Consider the following 26,335-nt stretch of genomic DNA (forward strand, 5'->3'; position numbering starts at 1 on the left):
ATCCTTGATGACACTTATTGCTTGTGGTTTTTATACTGGGCATTCTAACGTGTGAAGCAATAGCTTGCTGCAGTTTTAAGTTGCATTTCACTGATTAACTATATTCTGTATTAGATGAATGTACATTAAAGAAACATAAAGAGTATCAGTTCAGCTCAGTTCAGTTCAGTTGCTCAGTCATGTCCGACTCTTTGCGACCGCATGAATTGCAGCACGCCAGGCCTCCCTGTCCATCACCATCTCCCGGAGTTCACTCAAACTTATGTCCATCGAGTCAGTGATGTCATCCAGCCATCTCATCCTCTGTCGTCCCCTTCTCCTCCTGCCCCCAGTCCCTTCCAGCATCAGAGTCTTTTCCAATGAGTCAACTCTTTACATGAGGTGGCCAAAGTATTAGGGTTTCAGCTTTAGCATCATTCCTTCCAAAGAACATCCAGGGCTGGTCTTTAGAATGGACTGGTTGGATCTCCTTGTCCCCTCTAAATTGTTAGATTCTCCTTTAAGAATCAAGATACCCCTTTTAAAACTAATTATCATCGGCATCAACACTTTAGTAAAAACCTAAAGCTACACTCTAATGACATCAAAGAATTTTAAAAGAAAGTACCAGAGGCTACAGAATTCTAAGCCCACTAAAGACTGATCAAGTTTTTAAACCTGCGTTAAACATTACAATTGTCCACTGAATTTTGTCTTTCTTCATTTCCCTTATTTACACTTTGACACTGGGATAAAAGTCCTGGTTTTAAAAAGGTCTAATGCTTCAGCACAAGGCCATTTCCAGGCCACATAAGGAAAAGAAGCCAGTTCACAGAGTACTTAATGAGTCCCCAAGTTATTAAGAGCTGATTGTAATAAACTAAGAATAGCGTGTAACTCACTTCCAAGCCGTTGGTGTTAGCTCTATTGTGCTGACAACAGGGAAAGTAAACAGTCAACAAAATGATTATGACTCAGACGTAGTACACAGTAGGTTTATAGAAAGCCAAGTCTGGCTCTTTGTATCCCACATAGTTCCTCCTTATCTTGAGTTGCTTTTGAAGTCAGTTAAAGGCCTGAGATGGAAAGGTATTAAGAGACATGTAGAAAGAAACCATAATATGATGGTCATTGGTTTAAATAACAATCATTCGTGGAAAAAAATCATTGCATCTAATCAGAAATGCATCTCAAATCATCTCCTAACATCACGCAGGTGACACTCAACTATATCAAAACTAGAAAGTGGATACAATACAAAAGTGTTAACAATTCCTCTTAAAAGAGAATGCTGATCTTCTTTTTGATTTATAAACAATATCTCAAATCTATAACAAAATGTCCTAAGAGAAAAATCCTGACAGCCACAGAGACAAACAAAAGGTGTCCTAAAAGGCATGAGAGTCAGACTGATGATGGTGACCCTCTCGGCAGCAGCACGGGGCATAGGAAGGCAATGGGCAGCGTCTATAATGTTCAGAATAGAATTATTTTGAAATTGGAATTTGATACACAGCTAACAGCCAAATGGGAAAGAAAATACATTTTAAGATGTATAAGAATGTGGACAACTAACAGCTCACACACCCATCAGAAAGTTTGAGTTGAAAGAGACTCACAGACTTATAAAATGAACTTAAGGTTACCGAAGGGAAGGGACAATTAGGGAGTTTGGGATGGTCATGTACACACTGCTATATTGAAATGGATAACCAACAAGGACCTACTGTATAGCACACGGAACTCTGCTCAATGTTATGTGGCAGCCTGGTGGTGGGGAGGGGGGGGTGTGGATTTAGGGGAGAATGGAGGTACATGTATGGTTGAGTCCCTTCAATGTTCACCTGAAACTATTGCAGCATTGTTAATTGGCTATAGCCCAGTATGAAATAAAAAGTTCAAAAGAAAAAATGCGGAAGTTTAGTTGAAAAGATATTTCAGGGAAAGAAAAAGCTAAATAAGGAGAACGTGAAAGAGGATGATATGCCATTCAAGAAAGAGTAACAGCTGATTGTAACCTATAAGAAGAGAAGAAAACTGAAGACTGCTGGGTTGTTTTGTGTTTTTTTTTGTGGGTAAACATATATTTTTAAACTTTATTTTACTTTACAATACTGTACTGGTTTTGCCATACATCAACATGAATCCGCCACAGGTGTATACGTGTTCCCAATCCTGAAACCCCCCTTCCAGCTCCCTCCCCATACCATCTTTCTGGGTCATCCCGGTGCACCAGCCCCAAGCATCCTGTACCCTGCATCAAACCTAGACTGGCAATTCATTTCTTATATGATATTATACATGTTTCAATGCCATTCTCAAATCATCCCACCCTCTCCCTCTCCCACAGAGCCCAAAAGACTGTTCTATACATCTGTGTCTATTTTGCTGTCTCACATACAGGGTTATCGTTACCATCTTTCTAAATTCCATATATATGCGTTAGTATACTGTATTGGTGTTTTTCTTTCTGGCTTACTTCACTCTGTATAATAAGCTCCAGTTTCATCCACCTCATTAGAAATGATTCAAATGTATTCTTTTTAATGGCTGAGTAATACTCCATTGTATATATGTACCACAGCTTTCTTATCCATTCATCTGCTGATGGACATCTAGGTTGCCTCCATGTCCTGGCTATTATAAACAGTGCTGCGATGAACATTGGGGTACATGTGTCTCTTTCTATTCTGGTTTCCTCGGTGTGTATGCCCAGGAGTGGGATTGCTGGGTCATAAGTTGCCAGGGTCCTGCCCTGGTGGATCCAGGGTAATTCGAAGGGGGGATGGAGTCGGCGAGGAGAGATTTATTTATCTATAAATTTAAAGAGAGATTAGGGAAGAATAATGTAGTGAAAAAATAGAGGAGAAAAGAGGCTGATATTCCTTGGTTTACACGGAAAGCTAATAAAGTTTCAAGACAAGAAACTTGCACCGTCTACGTTAGGCCACAGGCGCCCGCTTGAATAGCAGAGGGTGCCCTGCCTTGGGCTCCCTCTCACGTGGGTCTTAGAAGCCCGGGGAAATAAGTAGACACGGGGAACCTCCGTGTTCCAAGGGATCAGCCTGAAAAAGAGAGGGAGGGAGAGGGAGAAAGAGAGAGAGAGTCGACACGGGGGAGGCCAAGCTTGTGCAAAAACCTCCATAACTTTATTTTCAAAAGGTGCTTATACACCCTAAGTTTTACATAATGGAAGAAACCAAGTCATGCGGGGCAGCAGTCCTGACCCTTTCTGTATATCTTTTTGTATACAAAAGCTCTCAGGTGATTTACATTATCTTTTGGCCAAGAGGCCTGTTAACAATTTATGGCTCTCTTCCTTTATGAATGTTAATCTCATTTCCCCTGAAGTGTTTTTCTTTAATCTGCATCATCCTCAAAGCACTAAAGTTACATCCCTATAGAACAAAGGTGCAGTGGGTTAAAACAAAGAAGGTACTTAACTCAAAGATCTATGTTGCTACTTGCTTTTTTTCTATATACCAACTATATCAACAAATAAAAGATATGAAAATTTGGCAGCAAATATTGGCTCAACAAATGAAACCCTTAATGAGTCCTATTCTAATGATTTTGACTCCTCGGAAGCCCCTACACTCCTAGGATGTTTTGAGCTTCCTGTGCCTCTCGCGGGAGGCCGCAAACAATCACATGCGCAGCTGTAAGAGTCCTGCGGGCAGGCTAGAAAGCCATCAGAGGGGTTTTTGGATTGAAACACTCTTATTATGCCCAGGAGACTTATTATCTAAAAGCTCTAAATTAACTTTTTCCAGAAAAAGGTGGTGGGGGGATACCCCCTGTTAATGTCAGAAGCATAAGCGAAAAGCATAATGCAGTATGGCTGGCAGACTCTGGTTTTGGGGGTAGATGCTTGAGAAAATCTAGCAAGGCTCCCTTAAGGCTGGACTCGCCTTTGCCTGTCGGACCCCTTAACCTCATGACTTTTGCCATGGGCGGGACTCCTTGTGCTGGCTCCCGGCAATAAGGCAGTTCTATCTCCAGCTTTTTAAGGAATCTCCACACTGTTCTCCATAGTGGCTGTACTAGTTTGCATTCCCACCAACAGTGTAAAGGGTTCCTTTTCTCCACACCCTCTCCAGCATTTATTGCTTGTAGACTTTTGGATCACAGCCATTCTGACTGGTGTGAAATGGTACCTCATTGTGGTTTTGATTTGCATTTCTCTGATAATGAGTGATGTTGAGCATCTTTTCATGTGTTTGTTAGCTATCTATAAGTCTTCTTTGGAGAAATGTCTGTTTAGTTCTTTGGCCCATTTTATGATTGGTTCATTTATTTTTCTAGGATTGAGCTGCAGGAGTTGCTTGTATATTTTTGAGATTAGTTGTTTGTCAGTTGCTTCATTTGCTATTATTTTCTCCCATTCAGAAGGCTGTCTTTTCACCTTGCTTATAGTTTCCTTCTTCAAGAAGCTTTTAATTTTAATTAGATCTCATTTGTTTATGTTTGCTTTTATTTCCAGTATTGTGGGAGGTGGGTCATTGAGGATCCTGCTGTGATTTATGTCGAAGACACTTTGAGATAGACTGACAGATGCTAGGAAAGTCCTCTTTGGAGAGGCGAAATGCGAACGACATCTCTTCCTCTCTAGATGCAACATATTGCTCAGTTCAATAATGTCCCAAATACTATGTATTTATTTTCAGTTTTAAGTCATCTATATAAACATTCAAAATGACACTAACTATAGTAACAGAATAGGACCTCAAATTTATAAAATGGGGTAAGCTTAAACAATGATCATTGGAAGGAGACTAAGAAGTGAAAAGTGAAAGAGTAAAGCGAGCACATTTCAGTTTTTTACTTGAAAGGAGTCAGTATTCTCTGTGTAAAGTCAAATCCTAAGCAGTGTTTTAAGAATGTTGTAAAGTCATGAAGGCCACTGACAAAGTACAACTACAATGTAACTTAAAAGAATTGAGGGCCAAATTGGCTTGGGAGATAGTGTGAAATATTACATTTCTTTTCCTTCACTGGAGAACTAAACAATACCTAAAACTAACAAGTCAAAAATAGAGCCAATACTGTAATACATAAAGCTATAAAAACCACCAGCAGAGCCAAAAACCAAACGACACTAGTAATATCAAAGACATGGCATGAGGAATTGGTAGTGGAGACAGAAGTCCTTTCTGAATTATTTTATTCACATTTTTATTCTTGATTTGATCTAGCCACCCCCCATAATTACTTTGAAAATTTAGCAGTGAGATGAATGAGACAACTTGTTTTAAATTCTGTCATTGTCAGTTATTTTTTAATTCATTGACATTCCAAAAAAAAAATTAAGATGGCTCACTCAGTTCTGTGTGGGGTTTTTTTTTTTTTTTTGGTTTTATTTTATTAAAATGTTTTTTCTTTCATACATAAATTTATTTTTTTTTTCCCAAGATACAGTCTGGACATCTTGAGTATATAAGAGGTTGAATGAAATATTCTTAAAACAAATCCATGAAGACATGTTACAAATTTAGGAAACATCACAGAATCTCATTCTTATTATCCACCACTCTGCTCCTTGTGTTGAGAAGAACGCAGGTCAATATAAAATAGCACAGAAGTAAGCTTTCATAGGTAGGGTATGTCGATATTCCCTATTAGCTATACTATTTTCAACACTATTCTATGCTAAAATTCACCTTTATCATGTTGAAATCATAAAGAATGCACTGTGAAAGCCAATGTTTGATCCCTCTTCCATTTTACAGAACCATATCTGAGGCTTCCAAGAACAGGTTCCAAACCCCTGAACTCTGTGTTGTTTGCAAACAGGACACAAACTGAGATCTCTTCAGTGAAGAGTGCTGAACATGTGAAGGTGTCCAGAATGACTCATGTTTAATAGAACTGCCACAGCAACGGTTCCACAGTCTTTCTCTAAACACGAGGAAACAAAGCCAGATGATGTCATAGAGGATCAAGTCCAGAGGAGTGCCGCTGACTGCTGGGCTTTGGCTTCCTGTCTGTTTATGTAGCTGGGGTAAAAAAAAAGAGGTCAGACAAGAAGAGTATTTGTTGTTATAAGGATGAAACATCAAATATGTCTCAGGTGATCTATTTCATCTCATGTCGTAAGGCTGCTGACACGGGCTCAGGCAGATAGAGCTGTCAGTACCTAATTCCTGGGTCCCAGTGAGACACGGGCTTTTGAGAGTGCTGTGACCCTTGCCTGGAACACTAGCATTCTTCTCACCCTCACCCTCATTCCCACAACAGACTTAATCTACACAATCACCTACTCTTCAGCTAACGAGGCCAGTTCATTCTTCCCAGATATAATTTCTCCCAGGATGCCTTGCTACAGCTCTTAAGTCTAGGCTACCTTCCCATACTTCCTAGGTCTCAGAGTGCCATGTCTTTTCCTTAGTATCATGCCAGTTACCACAATGCATTATAGTCATCTCCTTCTCATCTGTATCCATCTGCTGCACTGTAAACTCTTTAGAAGAATCGTTTTTCATTTTTACATTCCTATCACAGTTCTTGGGATATAGGCAATGCAGAATAACACATAATAGGTAATAATACATAATAGGCCATATATAATATGTAACAGGTAATACATAATAGGTTGAATGAATGAATGACTTACACATTCAGAACACCATCATGGCCATTTTTGAAGGATAAATCTGACTTTCAGAGGTAGTGTAACCAGACTTGCACAGAGTGAAGTAGAAATCCAGATGTCAAGTTAATAATTTCCAGTGAGAATTGTGATTGCTGATCTTCTGACCTGCAATGACCTTGGACAACCTACGAAGACAAATTCTAATCAGAGATCACTCAGGCATTAGACTGAGTGAAATAGATATATCTATTTTTTCAGTAATGATGTGTCAGCTGTCAGAATGAAAGAGATGAACTCCTTGGGCCAGAGAAAATCCTTCCTGGAAATGTGTTCCAATGGAGAAAGCCAACTTTAATGTTCTTATGTCACCCTTCTGATTGGCACATTTGTCTTTCAGTTTTACTAAAACAGTAAATGTAGTCCTATGAGGTTTTTTGGATTTTTTAGATTTTTGTGGGCCTTTGGATTTTTTTTAGTTATTTTTAGTTATTTTAGAGTTATTTTATATGTTTTCTCTCTGCTCTATCAGTTAGAAAAATTTTTAAGTCAATTTATTTCGAGGTTCTTTTACACTATGATATCACTAGTGTTTGGTTTACCAAGCAAGTAACTTTAAAAACATTTGTTGAGGACTTCCCTCACGGTTCAGTGGTGAAGTAGGAATCCACCTGCCAGTGCAGCGGACATGGGTTTGATCCCTGGTCTGGGAAGATTCCGTATGCTGTGGGCCAACTAAATCTGTGTGTGCAACTACTGAGCCCATGCACTGCAACTAGCAAAGCCCACACTCTAGAACCTGTGAGAGTGTTCTGTAATAGGAGGGGCCACTGCACCGAGAGGCCCATACACTGTAACTAGAGAGAACCCCCTGCTCACCACAACTAAAGAACGTCCATGAGCGGCAATGAAGACCAAGCACAGCCAAAAATAAAAACTGATTTAAAAAAAGGAAACGATCATCTACCGTATGCCTAGTGCTACACTGACCGTGATATATAATAATGATTAAATGCATGAGCTTTAAATCAAAGAGACCTTGGTTGGAATCCTACTTCTATCAAATAAAAGTGCAACCTTCTAGCAAGTTATTTGAAACTTTGATTTTCTCAGCTGTTGTGTGGGGATGATAACACATACTTTAAAGGATTTTATGAAGACCAAATGGAATGAAATCTAAAATGTACTTAAGAGTATAAACACTCAATACTTGTTATCTAAATTATATGATAATATTTACAGCTTAAATGTACTCTTTCCTGTCAGAGGCACCTATAAAGGAAATGGAAACCTAAACTGATAGTTTCAGTTTTTTAGCATAGGAAACACCTAATGGATTCTGTTCTTATCTCAAGACCTCTATATAATGTTAAATATTTGCTGAGAACATACAATGCATATAAACTTGTGCTAGGATTTAAGAGTGGTGAACAGATGGGGAGAATACATCCCTGCCCCTGTCCTCACATATTACCCATGTTGGATATGGTAATTCTCATTCTTGGTATCTTTTCAAGTGTCTCTCATTTAGCTTTAGTAACTGTGTTAATCTAGTGCTTATGCAGCTTTCTTATGTGAAAAAATTTATTTTAAAAAATGATGTAAATGTATCCAAATGTTATCTAAGTCACTGTAAAATAAAAATAGTAACTGGAGGTTCTTAATTTGTTTACTAAACACTTGTTGGAGAAGGCGATGGCACCCCACTCCAGTACTCTTGCCTGGAAAATCCCATGGATGGAGGAGCCTGGTAGGCTGCAGTCCATGGGGTCACCAAGAGTCGGACATGACTGAAGCGACTTAGCAGCAGCAGCACACACTTGTTAATTCACTCAGTTCATTCAACCAACAGTTGAGACCTTAACCCACACCAACTATTATTACAGGTGACAAAGAAAAAGGCAGCCCCTGACATCCAGGAGCTGGCCTGGTACTCTCACCTTGGCCTTGATGTTCTCCTGAACATTAAAAATTTCACACAACAGCAACATCAAATAAGGTCACTGTATGACTATCATGGATTATGGCAAAATCAAGACCATCTCATAATCACACCTGAACATAGACAAGACATGAACATGGTTCAAGCCACAGCAGTGACCACACATCCTCTTATCCTGATTACTATGGGTGACTGTGGATGCCTTCACAATTAACAGATTTAGCCTTGCTGCTTCTATGGAAGACCAAGATATCCAACCATAGAATTATGCCCACTTCCTGACAGCTTCCAATTCAGAGAAAAATGTCCTCCCCTAAATTACTTAACACAAGCCCAGATCCTCTCTGTTCTTTCTAAAACTTACTCGACACCATCTTTTACTGATATACCCTCATACCCGGGTGCACATTCCCGCTCCCTTCGGCTGTGCTCCTGTGGTCTTTAGCTTGAGGACATTGCGATGGAAGGGAATACTGCTATAAATATGAGAGTGCCTGATTACCAAATCATTTCATATTGGGCTCAGAAAACCACACACCAGAAAACCTTAAATAACAGCAACTTAATCAAGATAGAAGGTTTTCTCTTCTAAGGTAAAGAGTACAGAGGTGGTGCAGCAGCTCCAAATCAGGGATTCAGGCTCTTTCTGTCTTTCCCACCACTCTAGCACATGCCTTCCAATTCAGGGTCAGTTCATGGTTCCGTACAATTCTGGGGGATGCTGCCAAGAGTCCATATTCCAGGCAATGGAAAGGAATAAAGAAAGACCAATAAAAGTGTGGCTCCTAACTTCACAAAATTCCTTCAAGAAGCCTTCCCAGAAATTCTACCCATACTTCTGCTTACAGTTCACCAGACATGACTCGCAGAACCTAGTCACATCGTCACCACTATTTTCAAGGAAACCTGGGAGATGTTCTATTTAAGTTGTACATATTGCCATCTGAATAACATTAGGGTTCTATTACTAAGGAAAGAGATAGGAATGGATACTGAGTAATGTCTAGGACAAAATTATTGATGTGGTAGTCAGTATTGAAAAATTGCTCAGTTGGGTTAGTTTATGGTGAAAAAAGAAATTTCACCAACAAACAATGTACTCACAGCAGAAATGGCCTGATTTTGCTGTGAAATCATGGTATCGTGGTATGAAGACTTCATATAGTGGGAAAATATTGCACAGCTGAAAAACAGAGTTTGCATGTTTAAAAACAAGTAATGCTCTGGATAGGGCTTCCCAGTTGGAGTTAGTGGTAAAGAATTCACTTTCCAAATGCAGGAGACACAAGAGACAAGGGTTCAATCCCTGGGTTGGAAGATGCCCTGGAGTAGGAACTGGCAACCCACTCCAGTATTCTTGCCTGGACAATTCCATGAACAGAGGAGTCTTGTGGGCTACAGTCCATGGGGTCTCACAGAGTCAGACACGACAGCACACACATTCATTTTTCCAATGCTCTGGAAATGTCACACATCTGAAGTCAGCAGTGCAAGCTATTTGCAATAGGACCTTAATAACAGGGCTCACTCATGTTGCTTTCATCATTCTAAAAAAGTTTTGAATTCTTAAAGGCTTATCTGTCACAATAAGCAGAGGTTCTCAAGTTATGAACAGTTAGAACAGTGTTTAGTTATTTATCCCCATCCACAAATAGGCGTTGAAATTTTTTCACTGGATTCTCCAGTACATTTTTCATTTGTATCAATATTAATCATAAGAAAAATACAAAAGATCTTGGAGAAATTATGAAAGGTCAGATACTGTTCCAAGTGTCTTACGTGCATTATCACATTTAAATATCACAACAATCCTATGATTAAGGCGTGGTTATCATCATCTCCTTTTTTAGAGATTAGAAAGCTAAATCCACAAAAGCATTTAAATCCTTTGACCCGTTGGTAAGAAATAGACTGTAGAGCAGTGAAACATATACATCATCGTGTGTAAAACAGCTAGCTAGTGGGAATTTGCTGTATGATACATGGAGCTCAACTTGATGCTCTATGACAGCCTAGAGGGATGGGAGGAGGAAGGCAGATTCAAGAGAGAGGGGACATATGTATACCTATGGCTGATTCATGTTGATGTAGGGCAGAAACCAACACAACATTGTACAGCAATTATCTTTCAATTAAACATACATTTTAAAAAGAAGATAATACTTAAATCCAGTAGTTTCAGCTTCAAATGTTACAGTCTTAACCTCTTCACTCTACCTCCTGGATTCCACCCAGCAAAGGACAGCACAAATGCAGGAGCAACTGTTTAAGGGTAAGGAAGAATGGGGAAAAGCAGCCAGCTTCAGTGCTCACTGTCTTTCAAAACTGACATCCTAACTGGAAAAAACAAAATAATTGATCATAGAAATCATGTCAAACCAGTTTGCTTGGAAAATCATTCTCTTGCCTTGGGTTGGAGTTTTTAATTTAAAAAACAAAAAAGAAGTAATATTTGATCTTTGCACACATATTTATAACATACAGAGAAGCAATCAATTCCTTAACCAGACTAACATTGTTGACATTCTTTCTATATCCTTTCAGAATGTTTCTGTTCATGTATATCTACATGTACTTATTTATATATGATATGTACATAAATATTTGTAAATATGTTATTAAATGTTTCATACTGAACACGCTGCTTTATTAATGTTTTATATAAAAATGTTAGTATATCTATAAAACTCTTTCTTGGTTTTACTCTTATAAGTAATGGATTTTTTAAAAAATGTAGACTTATACTCTTCTTTTCTCTTTCCTCTTATATGTGCTACCTCCCCAAATCTATGAATGCAGAAATAAAGCCACAATACTTGTTTAGTTTTTTCCCAGTAAAATACCATTACAGTAATCTTTTTGTGCAGATTGTAATATTGTAAGAAAAAAAAATGAAGCAAATTTTATAAACATGTATAGACGTATTTTCAAATCTCCAAATTAGCAAAACTGAGAAACATAAAATTTTACATAGTTGATTTTTTAAGTTATTATATCCTTAACTATCTGGCAGTTAAAGTAACTAACTCTTAAAAGTGCAGACTACATGCGTTTCTTCAAATAAGTAATTTTAGGCAAAACATATCTTCAAAGTCTTGTTTTTTATTTCTATTTCAATAAATGTAAGAATTTTAGTAAATACCTATTTTTAAGATGGAAACATTTGATCACATTTATATTTCTTAAAAAAATTCTTAAAAAATTTTTGCTATCATGTAACATTTCCCCACTATTATATTAGCTTTGCTCAGGCCAATTGTACTGTTGGAAAGTCAAATATATTTTTTATAGCCACATAAGATAGTGCTTGAGAATCTCAAAATTGTCTAGAAATTTGATATTAAAAGTATCTTCTTGGAATGTCTGCTACTGCTACCTTAAGAAGTAACCAAAACTAATGATTTTTAGAGTTTCTGTGGAAGAAAAGAAATCTAGGAGTGAAATTGTATTGTATCCTCTGCAAATGGCAAAATCACCTGGGAGTACATAAATCCAGGCGTGCTCAGTCATGTCCAGCTCTTTGCAGTCCCACGGACTATAGCCACCAAGCTCCTCTGTCCATGGAACTTTCTAGGCAAGAATACTGGAGTGGGGTGCCATTTGCTACTCCAGGGACTCTTCCCTGCCCGGGGATCAAAGCCACTTCTATTGCCTCACTTGCTTTGGCAGGAGGATTCTTTACCACTAGTGCCACCTGGGAAGCCCAAAATCCAGATTTAGGATGAAGATATTGATTTCAGGAGGATTACTAAAAATGCACTTAATGTTTATAAAATGTATGGCTATATTTTCAATTCTTCCTTATCCATGAGTTCCACGCGTGTATGTATTTTTCCATATTACCTTCTTCTTATTCTGGTCACATAATTTCAGGGCATACATTCAGAAAGCTTTGGGAAGTATGACATACAAAGGTCGTTTTATTTGTGATTTAATCTGTCTCTACCTAGGACAGACTGTACATGAGTGGTCTACTCAACAAAATAGTCTTTTCTTCACTTATGATCTTTAAAAACTGCTCTTCTTACTGAATTCAGGGGAAAAAAAGCCTGTTGTGATCATGGGAAAATACAACAAAATCTACATGTAATATAACGTAGCTTTGCTAAAAATGCATGAATGCTTAGAGAGACTATCTAAAGTGATAAAAGAAACATCAAATATGTATCATTAATAATATTGCCATTGAGTTGCTAAATGTATGCATATGTTGTCAATTTTTAAGTAAAAGAAGGCAAGTAACAGTCAATCCTAAAGGAAATCAACCCTGAATATTCATTGGAAGGACGGATGCTGAAGCTTAAGCTCCAATACTTTGACCACCTGAAGAGCTACTCATTAAGACCCTGATGCTGGGAAAGGTTGAAGGCAGGAGCAGAAGGGGATGACAGAGGATGAGATGGTTGGATGACATCACTGACTCAATGGACATGAGTTTGAGCAAGCTTGGGGAGATGGTGAAGGACAGGCAAGCCTGGAGTGCTGCAATCCATGGGGCTGCAAAGAGTTGGACACGGCTAAGCAACTGAACAATAACAACAAGAGTTTCACATCTGTGAAAAAGTGGTCATCACACAATATTGAATTTTTGATAACTGGAATAATAATATCTAAAATAAAATGCAAGAAGCTAAGGAAAGTAGAAATACATTAAAGGAAGATTAAGCACACACAACATATTTTTTAATTTTGGAAAAAATGAATTAAGGATATCATTATTTATTGACTAAAATTGGTAAATTATAAAAATCTTCTATAGGACTCTAATATACTTCGACCATGTGACCTCAATATATTTTTAAGAAATAATAAAATGTCAAATCTTATCCTAAAATCCTAAATTCATAAAGGAATAACAGCACACTAAAATTATACATGCTTCTTAACTCAGTGTATGATGATGGTTATGGACATCTAGTTTTCTGATCTTACATTCAGAATTGAGTTAGTGAGAACCCATAATAATTTGGTGTAGATGTGACTCCATTCTTGTGAGAAACTGAGTCTTGAAGGACTATATGCAAAGTCAATTTTTTCTTTTTCATATATTCAGACATATTTTATTACATTAAAATAGTCCCCTATTTATTACTAAATTAAAAGTATCTAAGTTAATTTGTAGGATGAGTTTCTTAGATAGAAGATAAATGTCTTCATCACACTTACATGCTTCCTGTTGAAATTCATTTCTCCATCCTTCATGTTTCAAACAAATCTTCCATCTCTATGAATATGCAGCCTCACTGTTTTATAATCTCTCTGAATGTACCTTGATTTTTTTTTGCCTATATTCCCTAGTGGAGTAGTTCTTAATCAGAGGTACACACCAGAATTTTCCTGAAAGTTTTTTTTTTTTTAATACACAGGCCAGGTACTCACATCAGACATACTGAATCAAGAGAGGAAAATGGAGAGTACATTTTGTAAAGGTTCTCAGATGATTCTGATCAGCTAACCTTTGCTTAAGAACTAAAGACAGCTCTTGTCTAGCACTGATAAGAAAGGTGTTTAAGAAATGATAAGTGGAATAGACTCTTCTACAACGTCCTAAAATAGTCTACGTTTGAGGTCCAATTTAAGGCCTCTGTATTCCTCATTCTTCTTGTATATGCCTGTGTCTGTTGTTCATTACTGCTTATGTCTATCTATCTCCCTGTGTGTGTGCGCTAAGTCGCTTCAGTGGTGTCCGACTCTTTGCAGCTCCATGGACTGTGGCCCTCCAGGCTCCTCTGTCCATGGGATTCTCCAGGCAAGAACATTGGAGTGGGCTGCCATTTCCTTCTCCATAGGGTTTTCCTGACCCAGAGATCGAACCTGCATCTCTTAGGTCTCCCTCATCGGCAGGTAGGTTCTTTACCACTAGCGCCACCTGGGAAGCCCGCAAGTCTATCTCTGCTCTTGGATACTGTTATTATCATTCTATAGGATAATCCTCCCCATTTTATCCTGCCATGCTTCCTCTAGGGAGAAAATATAAAATACTTAAGTGTAGGGGCTACCTTGTATTTCTTCATATTATCTTCTTCCACCATTCAAGTTCTCTATATTATACATTCTATTTCCTCTCTAGCACTTTTCTCTATCTAAATTTATTTGGTGTATTGTTTCCTTGGTTACTATGTGTTTCTCTTTAATAGAATGTAAAGACTTTAAAAATAAGGACACTATGACTAATTTAAAGTTCTAACCCAATATCTAGTTCTCAAAATATACTTGATGAATAAATGAACTACCTAGAGGACTGATTTTTGCACAAATATTAATGTATATTGTGTTTACTTAGTTCCCACTGTATCAAATCATTTATGACTTTCAGTCGCATCTTCTGGTCCTTGCTCTGGAAGAGTCATCATGTGAAGGATACAAAGAACAAGAAATTTTATTTCATTCTGTCAAATTAAAACAATAAGTTCATTTAAGCTCTCTTTTTGAAAGCACTAGAAATTACATACTCTTTAGAGTGGATATTTCCAAGATGAAAAGTAGAAAATTATAGACATCTAAGTGGAGCTAATGCATCTGTTAATAATATGTGAACTGTTGCTTATATTTTAGAGAATTTCTTAATCTTAGTTTGAGAGTTCATATGTTGACTCATAAAAATGACCATGATGTAATATTTACTCAGACCCTGACGCTATTTGTAAAATTTCAAGATCAGCTATATGAACAGAAACTAATTCTACTGTGGGTTCTATAGAATATCTTTTAGCAGAGTCAAAGTGACTTTCTTTCCACCCTACATATAAAATATCATCAGGCTCTAGAGACTAGGCACCAAAAGAGTGTGTGACTGGCTAGGAACATTTGCCTTTGGGGCTGCCTTTAATATCAAACCAATGAGGGAATTGTGAATTTTTTAGGATAAAAAGAGTTGCTTCTCTACTTGAATTTTTTGAAATTGCTCCTCCTGGTCTCAACTTAGCAATCAGAATGTAAAGAATCCCACACTTATATGGGGCTGATTTCCCTCTCATGCATGTATTCCTGAATGCCATGAGTCATCAAGGGGTGCTGCCTTTGTGATGCAACTATTATGACACCCCATGATATCCTGTGATGCACCATAATGCCAAAATGCTTAATCTTAATGTGAAGTGGGTACAAAGTTCATTGCTTGAAAGTATTGGAGGAGATTACTGATCACTTACTCTGTGAGTAGCTACATTTCTAAGGGTCACTTAGTTCTTCAGTGTAATTAATATAATGTAACTATCACAATGTTAAGGTTAATAATATTTAATAACAGTCAAGTTTATTAATTTATTGTGTACTCACTACAAGTAGGATCTGTGCTATTGTTTTTGTATCTTACCTAATCTGCTTTACAGCACGTGGGTATCTTTATTCTTATTTTCAGATGAGGAATCCAGAGTCTTTCAGATATTAAGTAATTTACTATATGGTGGAATTTGTATATGAAAACTCAATTGGTTTGAATCTCAAGTTCATGCTAAGCACTCAGTCCCTATGATGCTATGTTATGTTCCACACCAATGTAAATTATTACCCTGTAAATTTCCAACTGGAGAAAAGACAAAACAATTTCCAATGTAAAGAGCCCACTTTCACTTAAATGTGAAACACTTTCAATGATAGGTGTACACAACTTGCCTTCACCTCAATAAGAAGAAGGGCTTCCCTGGTGGCTCAGCTGGTAAAGAATCCGCCTGCAATGCAGGAGACCTGAGTTCGATCCCTGGGTTGCGAAGATCCCCGGGTTGGGAAGATCCCCTGGAGAAGGGAAAGGCTACCCACTCCAGTGTTCTGGCCTGGAGAATTCCATGGACTGTAGAGTCCATGGGGTCACAAACAGTCAGACATGACTGAGCTACTTTCACTTTCACTTTCAATAAGAAGAAAGAGGAAGTAGAGAGGAAAAGAAGGATGAGAACAGAATCAAAACCTATGACAGCAGAAAGATATACCAGCCTAGGCAACAATCTGCACGCTAAACAAAATCTCCACCATCTTTTGAAATCTGCTGGTAAGGATGTGAGTCTGTCTGAATCACAGTCACCTCATCCACCAAAAGAGATGACCATGCAGGCCCCTGCTTCACCCTGGAATGGGCAGGGTCATCTTTCTCATCTGATTTTCCACTCTCGGTCACACCTTGTCTTCAGGTATTCTTTTCATTTACACTTGCTTCTGGGAAGACCATTGAGTGACCTCTCCATCTTTCCACAATGCTTTCCATGATACACAGAACAAAACTAAACTGCATCCTGGTTTTTCATGGCACTGAATCCTTCTTATCTGATATAACAGACCTACTTTACTCTGTATCTGACTTTCACCTCCTTGAGCTACTGGCAACTGGTCATCATTTAATTATCTCCCTGCATAAAACGGAAAACAGGTGAAATATACAAAATATGGTCTCAACAAATGTCCAATAGGAGCAAAGACATGAGTCATGACTGTTTATTTTATCCTACTAAATGTAAGGTACTATTTAGCCTCCATTATTATGACATGTCATTAAAAAACACACAACTTTAAAAAAAGTTTCCCAGAATTAGGACACATGCCACTGTGACCCACAATCCTAAAAAGAATTGTTTTACTGGAACAGTCACGGAAGAGACAGATACCTTCAGGACAAAGAAATACTTAGAACAATGCTTTTTTCTCTTCTTCAAGTCATGAAAAATCAAGTTATGGAGTTGTCTCCACATCGAAGTTAGTCAAATTAATCAACTCTCTCCCTCTCTCTTCACTTTATCTACTTGTCATGATTAAAATGCTCTACTAGGTTCTAAATGGACTCTCAAAGCTGGCCCATTCTGTCTTGGGATTCCAGAAGCAAAATTTTGGCCACCACTCTTCATCCAATGCCAATATGCTATCAGCAGAGATTATTCCTTTAGGTTAAATATTATCTAACCTAGAAATTCTCTTCTCAAAGAGAAGTTTAGTCTAAATCCTTTTATCAGAGTGGAAAGAGAGTTTAAGAGTGAGATGAGGTTGAAGATGAATCTATCTGGCTCCTGCCATGACCAGCTGTGTGAAGTCCTCCCTGCCTTGTGAAGCTGACATTTGTCCCTCTTGTAAAACAGGGAAAATGATACTTAGACCTCCCTAGGTTTTGAGTGAGGTGGTATTGGTAATATTTTTAGTGTATTGTTCTGCCAAAAAAAAAAAAAATCAATAAATAACTTTGACAAGGACGGGTCCCTGGGCCACAAAAAGACATTGGGCGGGAGGTGGTTGGAAATTCTGACCACTTCACCGTAGTGGGTGGGGAAGGGCCCCCGGGCGAGATAAGGTAAATAAAGCAGCTTCTCATTAGGAGGTGGGCTCTGTAGTTATATTATGACCGTTATTGTTAAAGACATCGGGCCATTGTTAAGTCACTCCTGATCTTAAGTTCCTTTAACATTTTAAAATGGAATTTTTTTCTAGTTAATTCCTGTCTGTGGTAACACTAAGATCAACCAAAATATATTCCGAGGATTTTCAGATGGGTTGAAAGTTCGGGACTTTTGACTGTCAGCTCCTAGCTCCCAAACTCCACTCCCGGCCCTTGTATGGATCTGGTAATTTATTTTTTATTTTTCAGCTTGCAGCGAGAGGTTTAATTTTCACTTCCTTCCAGCGGCTCTCTGCGCTCCCGGGAGGTGGGGAGCCTGGCATCCGTGTGTGGTTTTCGGGTAGTAACTTCTTCCCGGGAGGCCGCCCGCCTCCACCCTCCGCGGCGGCGTGACGTCACGGGCGATGCCCGGGTCCCCGCCCGGCCTATAAAGCGGCAGGTGCGCGCAGCACCTCCGGAATGTTCGCACACCTGGCGCCCGAGCCTGAGCCCAGGGAGCCTGAGCCCAGGGAACCTGAGCCCAGACATCCCGAGACGAGCTCCAGGAGCTGCCTCCAGCGCCCCAGGCTGGCCGGGCCTGCGAGCTCGGCCACGCGGCCCCCCGCGTCCCAGCTCTCGGCCACCACCGCCTCTTTCCGCCCGCAGCTGCCGGCCGAGTTGCCCCAGAGACCGCGACGCCGCCGCTCCGAGGGACCAATGAGAGCCCCGCTGCTGCCGCCGGCGCCCGTGGTGCTGTCGCTCCTCATCTTCGGCTCAGGTGAGGACATCCCGGCTCTGAGCTGCCCGCAGCTTCTCCCACCGAGGGCAAACAGGTCTCCTCTTGGATTTTGCTGCTGCTTCTCAAAAAAAAAAAAGAAAAAGAAAGCCGCCTCTGGGTGTCCCCCGACTCTGTCCGGTGGAAAGTAATCGACATACCGGCCCCTCCTATGGAGGTAGAGAAAAGAGGCCGGGTGTCTGCCAGCAGGAGGGTGCCTGAGAATCTTTGTACTCTCACTTTAGTCCAGAGGAAGGAGAGCTTAGAGATCCTGTGATCCAGACCCTTCCTTTTACAGATAAAGAAACTGAGGTCCAGAGCGGTGAAGTGATTTCCAGAGATCTTAGAGAAGAGTAATTAAGTCCCAGACCAAGGAGTTCTACCTCCTACCTAAATTCTCCGTCTCCTCTGTCAAGTGATTTTGTTTTTACCATTCTAGAGGGCCTGGCATCGTCCCAGGGAGTTCTACTTACAAGCACCTCTCTAACACTGTTTTGAGACCTAAAAAATCCTCCTGCGAAGCAGGAGACGCGGATTCAAGCCCTAGGTTGGGAAGATCCCCTGGAGAAGGAAATGATAATCCACTCCAGGATTGTTGCCTGGAAAATTCCTTGAACAGAGGAGGCTGGCTTGCTACAGTCCATGGGGTCGCAAAATAGTCCTACACGATTTAGCCGCTAAGCAACAAACGATAAAGCAGGAGCTTGAAACTGGCCCCCAAGTCTTACTTAGTCCCTAGTTTCTTCTCTATGTGAGGGCAATAATAAGAGACAATGACAGTAAGAAAATTTATTACCAACTACTATTCATATTACTTTTTACATTTGATATGCATACTCTTTTTAAAAAGGTAAGCATGTGTTAAAAAGATATTGGATTTATCTCTAGAATCTGTTTATTAAAATGGAACAGGTAACATTCTATTGTATATATGTATATGAAGTTATGGTCATATTGTTACCTCTCAAATAATTATATTACATTAATTTGCCTATTTGGTAGTTTTTTTATGTGGAAATTAATGTAGATTATCTGTGGAAAAGAAAACCTAAATGAAAGAAGCTCTGTAATTGGGACAGTTGAGTTTGCTTGTTGGCAGAGCATGAAGCAGCTTTTATAAGTGACTCAATCACAAACAATAACACATGTGCAGTCACTGCTTTGAAGATAAACATTCCTTCCGAACAGAATTGACTGGAGAGAAAAGGCACCCCGCTTTACTTTTTCTTTTCTCCTCTTATTCTCACTCCCATAGCCCATTATACTGCTGGATTAGATGTCAATGACACCTACTCTGGAAAAGGAGAACCATTTTCTGGGGACCACAGTGCTGACATATTTGAGGTGACCTCAAGAAGTGAGATTTCCTCTGCAAGTGAAACGCCTCCTGGTGGCGAACTGTCCTCGGAGATCGACTATGACTATGCAGGAGAGTATGATAATGAACCCCAGATATCTGGCTATATTGTAGATGATTCAGTCAGAGGTGAGTAGAGGAGAAGGTGACAGTATAGCCTATAAGATATGTGGTTTGTATGAGCAAAGCTGCTTCAAAAGAAAAGCCTCTCCAAGATCTTCCAGTGGCTTTCTTGTGTGTGTGACTGTTCTGCATCCCGCTAGTTAAGCTGGAAACTGAGATAGAAAGAGCTTTTAGTGGGCACAACCTTTGTGTATGGAGCTCTAACAAACGTTTCATATCTGGTAAGTCTAATCTTCACAACTTTATGACGTAGGAATTGTTACATTTTACAGCTATGATAACTGAACCTTAAGAAGGTTAAGCATTTTGCCCAAAATTCCACAGCCAGAATGAGAAACTCCAATCTGTTGGATTTCAGATACTCTGCCACATGACCACTCTCCCATGTGAGAAATCAATATAGACATCAACCAATCCCATATACTTTATATCTCAGCTTTTATAGCCTCTCCCCACCACCATTTTTCTCTAAATTACTGCAGTTGGACACAAATAGGGCTTCCCTCATAGCTCAGTTGGTAAAGAATTTGCCTGCAGTGCGGGAGACTCAGGTAAGGGAACAGAAAGATGTAATGGGAAAAGAATGATTGGATCTTAGCCACTGTGTATTGTGCTGTGACATTGGTAATAATAATAGTAATGTCACTTTCTGGAAATATTAAAGAACAAATATGCATGGATTTTATGTCACTAAAATCTCTGTTTAACCCCAAATCTCATTTGTCAGTTAAATGATAGTGACCTATAATTTCTTCCCTTCTGCTGTTAACTGATTTTTCAAAAAGAGCGTTTACTTAAAATGAGGGTACCAGAGAAAGAGGTCACTATTGTTCATTACTCTCATATTACTTTGGAGTTTGAGGGCAGACGAGATCATCAGTAAATCAGATCTAAATATCCTAGGAGCATCCATTATGAAGGCAAGGTTTAAAGCGTCTTCTTTCCTGATCTTAGTTTCCCTGACTCCTCCTCTCTGTCTAGCTCCCAGAACTGGTGAAGAAATAGCAAGTGATAACATGAAGACAATGACAGGTGGGAAAAGTTTTATCAAACACTCCATTTTCCTCCCTTGCTCCGCACCTCGTTTATGTGCTTTTACATAAGGTGGGAAAGGGGTCCATCTATAATTCTTATTTTGGGAGGGGAATGAGATGAGACCATTAAGAAATTTTGCTCTTAAAGATGTTTCAAGTTAGCATTTCATAAGGCCAAATGAATTGATGATGATGAATGAAAATGGTTAGGAGCCAAAATTACAATGCACTGTAAAATACAGTGAAAATTGATCCATGAAGATAATGTCTATTGTATACTTCAGCATAGTGACTATCTCTGTTTAAAATTTGTAATGTTATCTGTAAAGTGCTGTAATATCGATTTAAAATGTTTCTGTTAGAGGAACTGTTCTAATTTGGGGTACTTTTCTTATCATCAGAGGGAAGTTTCAACGCAAAAATTGCATAGCCACCTATTAAACATTGCTCCTAATTTGACTATTGTTAATGTTGATATAATGACTGCTAAAATACTCAAAGTATTTAATTTTTCATTACCTTAATCACAGGGCTCCAGCTTTGCTACCCTTCCTTATGTTTCTAGAGTTCTCTATTTACCGGGCACTGCAGAACCATTATGAGTAACTTTATTATGACTTTATGACTCTTTTCTCTGGGCTCACTAAATACTTGCTCAGATAAACTTATGCAGAGATTAGTAAAACAAAATGCACAGCTCTAACATAGAAACTCCTCCTTCCTATATTTAATGTGTGGGTAAACTATACCCTGCATAGCTATAACACTGAACAAAGGTTTCTGTGGATCTGAAGAGTTAGGATGAACCCATGAAGCATCAAGTACAAATATTTCTGGACTTCTATTTTTCAAATAGATTGATCACAGAAATTAGCCCCCAGAAAGTATCAATTAATTATAATCTGTTGTAATCTGGGAGTTGAAGAAAGTTAACTCTAATGTATAATTCTGTTTTCTCCACCTCAGGTAATACACACCAATTCCCAACTATGATAGCACAAGAGTGTTATGAGCAGAGAAAATCACCAAATATACTCAAACCCCGCTTTAACTAATGGAACTGAGCTTTTCCCAGAGAAAACATAATATAATTGGGTATTAATAGACTTTAACATCCCAGCACTGCCATTTTCTAGCTACTGTCTTAGTGCAATTTACTTGTCTTTACTCGACTCTACTTTTACTCATCTGTATCATGTAGATAGTAACAATACATTCAAGTGTGATTTGGGTTTAATTAAATTAATGCTTGTTACCAACAACCTGGTATGTATTAAAGTAAAAACAAATGTTTAAAATATTTCATGGATTTTTCTTAGACAAGTAACTCCTATTATTCCTGTTATCAGTAATAATAATGCTGATACAAATAAATCAAAATATGTTTTTAAGCTAATAAAATAACAAATGTGTTCAAATTCTAAGTGCCACATGGTACAGATATTGTCTTTGTTCAATTATGTATATGAGTTGTGTTAAAAAATGCGACTGATAAGGCCGTTACCCTGTGAACTTTCACTGCTAGGACATTTTTCTCTCATGTCTTCAAAATGGTGTTCCACATAAAGAGAGAAATAAAGATTTATTTGTCAATAAATCTTTTCTTTTCTTTTTTATTTTTTTAGTTGAACAGGTAGTTAAGCCTAAGAAAAACAAAACGGAAAGTGAAAAGACTTCAGATAAACCCAAAAGAAAGAAAAAGGGAGGCAAAAATGGAAAAAATAGAAGAAACAGAAAGAGGAAAAATCTGTGTGATACAGAATTTCAAAATTTCTGCATTCATGGAAAATGCACATTTTTAGAGCAACTGGAAACAGTATCATGCCAGTAAGTTGCCTTAAATCATATGGAATTCTATATTTCTAACACTGTGTATGAAACCCTTAGTTGCAAAAAACTATTTTTTTTTTCAATATATAAACCAATAGTTGGCAAACTTCCTTAAAGAAGCAGATATGAAATATTTTGGGTGTTGTGGGTCAAGATTATGTACGGTTATCATATAACCAATTAAAACATGGCCATTTAAAACTGTAAAATAAAAAAAAAACAACATTTTTCAGCTTGCGTGCTATAAAAGACCTAGCAAATGGCCAGATTTGACCTGTGGGCAATAGTTTGCTGAACCCTGGTGGAAATCATCATTTTGCAATATATATTTTACAAAACCTCTTGATAAAAAAGGAACTAAGGTAGTTTTCACTTAATGTTGTTCTTGCTTCCTTCCCTCTAAAAGCTGCTAGCACATTAAATGGTAGTAGAATGTATTAGCTGGATAACAAGCCACTGAATTCATCAGTTGGTCATACAAGGAGCACAAAGAATGAAAAGGCGTGTCCTCTTGGAATATCACACCCAGACTAATCTCAACTTGTTCTTATACTAATAGACCTTAGGCGTGAATGCGTTCTACAGCTCATCATTTTGAAATACAAATAAATGCCTGGACTGATTTTTTGAATGCTAGAATTAATGATGGTTTGTGATCAGGAAAGTAAATGTAAAATTTATTGGAATCTTTTCAGTGATTATAATTTTAAAATGTGGGTTATTTGCAGATGTTATCCAGAGTACTTTGGTGAACGATGTGGGGAAAAGTCCATGAAGACTCAGAGCATGGTCAACAGCAATTTATCAAAAATTGCTTTAGCAGCTATAGCTGCTTTCGTCTCCGCCATGACCTTCACAGCTATTGCTGTTGTTATTACAATCCTGTAAGTAAGGCATGTCTTTAAAATCCCTAATAAAGTAATGCCAGGTTGATTTTTTTCAGGATTTCTATCTTAATGTGGTATCATATTTTACGTGAGTTATTCTATTAGTGGTACGTGATATTTGGCCATATCTTTACATTTTATTGACAATTCACAGAATATGGTTAAGTGCATTCCTTTGGCCATCATTGAAGCTTAACATATGAACCCCTTTCTTGAACTTAAAAATTGATGGTTTTGTTTCATGTTATATGTCTACTCATGGCTACTTCTGAATCTCAGATTGTTGATATCTTCTATTAGTATATTCAGCTTAAGCAAGCTTCCCGGAAGCTAATTAAGAATTAGGTTGTCAGAGACATTGCTTTGATACTAAAAATTAACAAAGAGCTTCAAACCAGGAGCCAAGAAAAGATGTCTTCTGCTTCTGTCAGAATGCAAAATTCTGAGTTAGGAATTTGATAGCATGGTACTGACTTATTAGAGCTTATGCCTATTTTGTTATTGTCAAATGCAATATGGGAATTCAATTACTAAAAAACAAAACAAAACATTTCCTCCATATGGCATGGCATAGGAAGCAGGGACAATTCTATTACTGTTTCACTCTAGCAGTATCTTCCCTGTGCTCATAATAACAGATCACTTACTTCACTTCATGACCAATGAATGTTAGAACTAAACTGTCCTAGGTAGTAGCCACTGGTGGGTATGTAAAAATGGCATTGTCTGTCAAACAAAAGTCAGTAGATTAAGGAGCTTCAGGGAGGGTGTGAATGGCTCTGTAATGACTCATGTGCTACTGGAGCTTGGGAAAAGCAAGACTCATTATTCTAATTTTAGGTCTTGGTAAATTACTTTTAACAACTGGATTGTATACATGATCTACTACTCCTGCCATTCAGGAAACAAGGAATTATCTTCTGTCATTGTTTACTATTAGTTTAAACTCAGATCAGCTAATGATAAAATGCTAGGTAAAACACAATTTTATGATGCACTTAAAGTTTGATGTGTGGTTTAAATTTGTTTTGCACATCGGAGAAATTATTTCGGTCTGTTGGTACCTCAAGCCCGATATGATATGCAACTGTGTTTAGGAAAAATACACTCAGACACCATTATTATTTGACGTAGAATTACAGAAGAAGAAACTGCCAGTTAGGGAAGATGTTTTGAAAGAATTATTCAAAAACTCATAATTATTCAAGTTGAAATATTTAATAACCCTTTGGAAAAGTATGGAAAAACTTTGTCATGCTTTCCTTTTCTTTTGTATTCTTCCCTGTATTTGAAACACATCGCAAATACCAGCCTAAGACAGAGTTGCTGCTTTTTCATAACTGAAATCAGTTTTTTCCCAAACATCAGAACTAAAGTTCTTAAGATTTTAATAATAACATTTAGTAGATAAAAAAGCTAATAAAAATTGAATTGAAAAAAAAAATTGAATTGCTTGAACAACACTAAAACATTTCAGACCACTGAGTGTTTTGGTAACAGGTAGAAATAAAATTAGAAATATTTATTATATTTAGAAATAAATTTGTTTTTAAGCCTGTATAAAAAAACAAAACCTAAGCATTTACATTAGTTTGTGCAAGCATACAGCCCTTCTGTGGTAAAACTATACTATCTTTTTCCAGTTGTGCCTGCAATTGTGCTGTTTTGGGGAAAAATATGGATATGTTTCATGCCTTCTAAAATTTTAATCCCAATGCACATTTGTTTAAATCTCAGTACTCTGGGAATATGTTTATATAAAATCAACATAAAGATTCCCTTAAAAGAACATTGGTGATAATTTTAGCTGGGTTTAGTTTTGGGTTTGATGGAATGGTCCGTAAGTGTATAGCGGTCCATAAGGACTCATGAAAGAAATTCCCTGTGCTCATGAAACCCCAGTCAATGTATAAATGAATAGAACTTTGATGACAGTAGAATATCTTGTTCTCTGAAGGCTTCGAAGACGATACCTCAGGGGATATGAAGGTGTCGCTGAAGAACGAAAGAAACTTCGACAAGAAAATGGAAATGGACATGCCGTAGCCTAACTGAAGGTATTATTGCAGGTTGGAGTTTTAAAAGATATCTTTAAGTAATATTTTACAATTTAAAAACATAACGTCTATTGTCTGAAGAAAAATGAGAAAAGCAAGTTTTCTTAATGGTACACTACGAACGTTGGCTACACAAAAGTGTTATTCTTTCAGCTTGAGTTGCAGTTCTATATTGAGAATGGACCATGTCTTTACTATTCTAAGGGATAGAAAAATGAAGGAGACACAAATTCTGTTCTCAAAGAGCTTAGTGTTTTGAAGATAGAAAAAAATGCAAGAAACGAGACTATCAGGGGGAGTAAAATATATGTCATAAAAAAGGAACTAATGGAATATGAGGAGTTTCCAGTGAAGGAGGGATAGAATCCAGTGGGCTGCATTTAGGGAGCAGAAAAAGATGCAATAGAGGATGGCTTTGGAAGTGAGCCTCAAAGAACTGATGAGACTGGGACAAGTGATTATAAGTG

At 38.0% G+C, this 26,335-nt stretch overlaps 1 protein-coding gene across 1 annotated transcript; it reads left to right on the plus strand.

The window, feature by feature from the left end:
• Window positions 1-18,522: 18,522 nt before the first annotated feature.
• Window positions 18,523-25,862, plus strand: AREG (amphiregulin). The gene is made up of 5 exons (XM_068975768.1): window positions 18,523-18,583; window positions 19,836-20,066; window positions 22,720-22,921; window positions 23,653-23,808; window positions 25,769-25,862. The coding sequence occupies exons 1-5, from the start codon at window positions 18,523-18,525 to the stop codon at window positions 25,860-25,862; spliced, it is 744 nt and encodes a 247-aa protein (XP_068831869.1).
• The last annotated feature ends 473 nt before the right edge of the window (window positions 25,863-26,335 follow it).

Source organism: Capricornis sumatraensis, chromosome 7 (genome assembly GCF_032405125.1).
Source record: "Capricornis sumatraensis isolate serow.1 chromosome 7, serow.2, whole genome shotgun sequence".
Taxonomy (NCBI): Eukaryota; Metazoa; Chordata; class Mammalia; order Artiodactyla; family Bovidae; genus Capricornis; species Capricornis sumatraensis.

Excerpts from the sequence above, each read along its gene's own strand:
- AREG (XM_068975768.1), top strand. The coding sequence starts at position 18,523 with ATGAGAGCCCCGCTGCTGCCGCCGGCGCCCGTGGTGCTGTCGCTCCTC. Across the intron at positions 20,067-22,719 it reads TGTAGATGATTCAGTCAGAG|TTGAACAGGTAGTTAAGCCT; the intron begins GTGAGTAGAGGA and ends TTATTTTTTTAG. Across the intron at positions 22,922-23,652 it reads CTGGAAACAGTATCATGCCA|ATGTTATCCAGAGTACTTTG; the intron begins GTAAGTTGCCTT and ends GGTTATTTGCAG.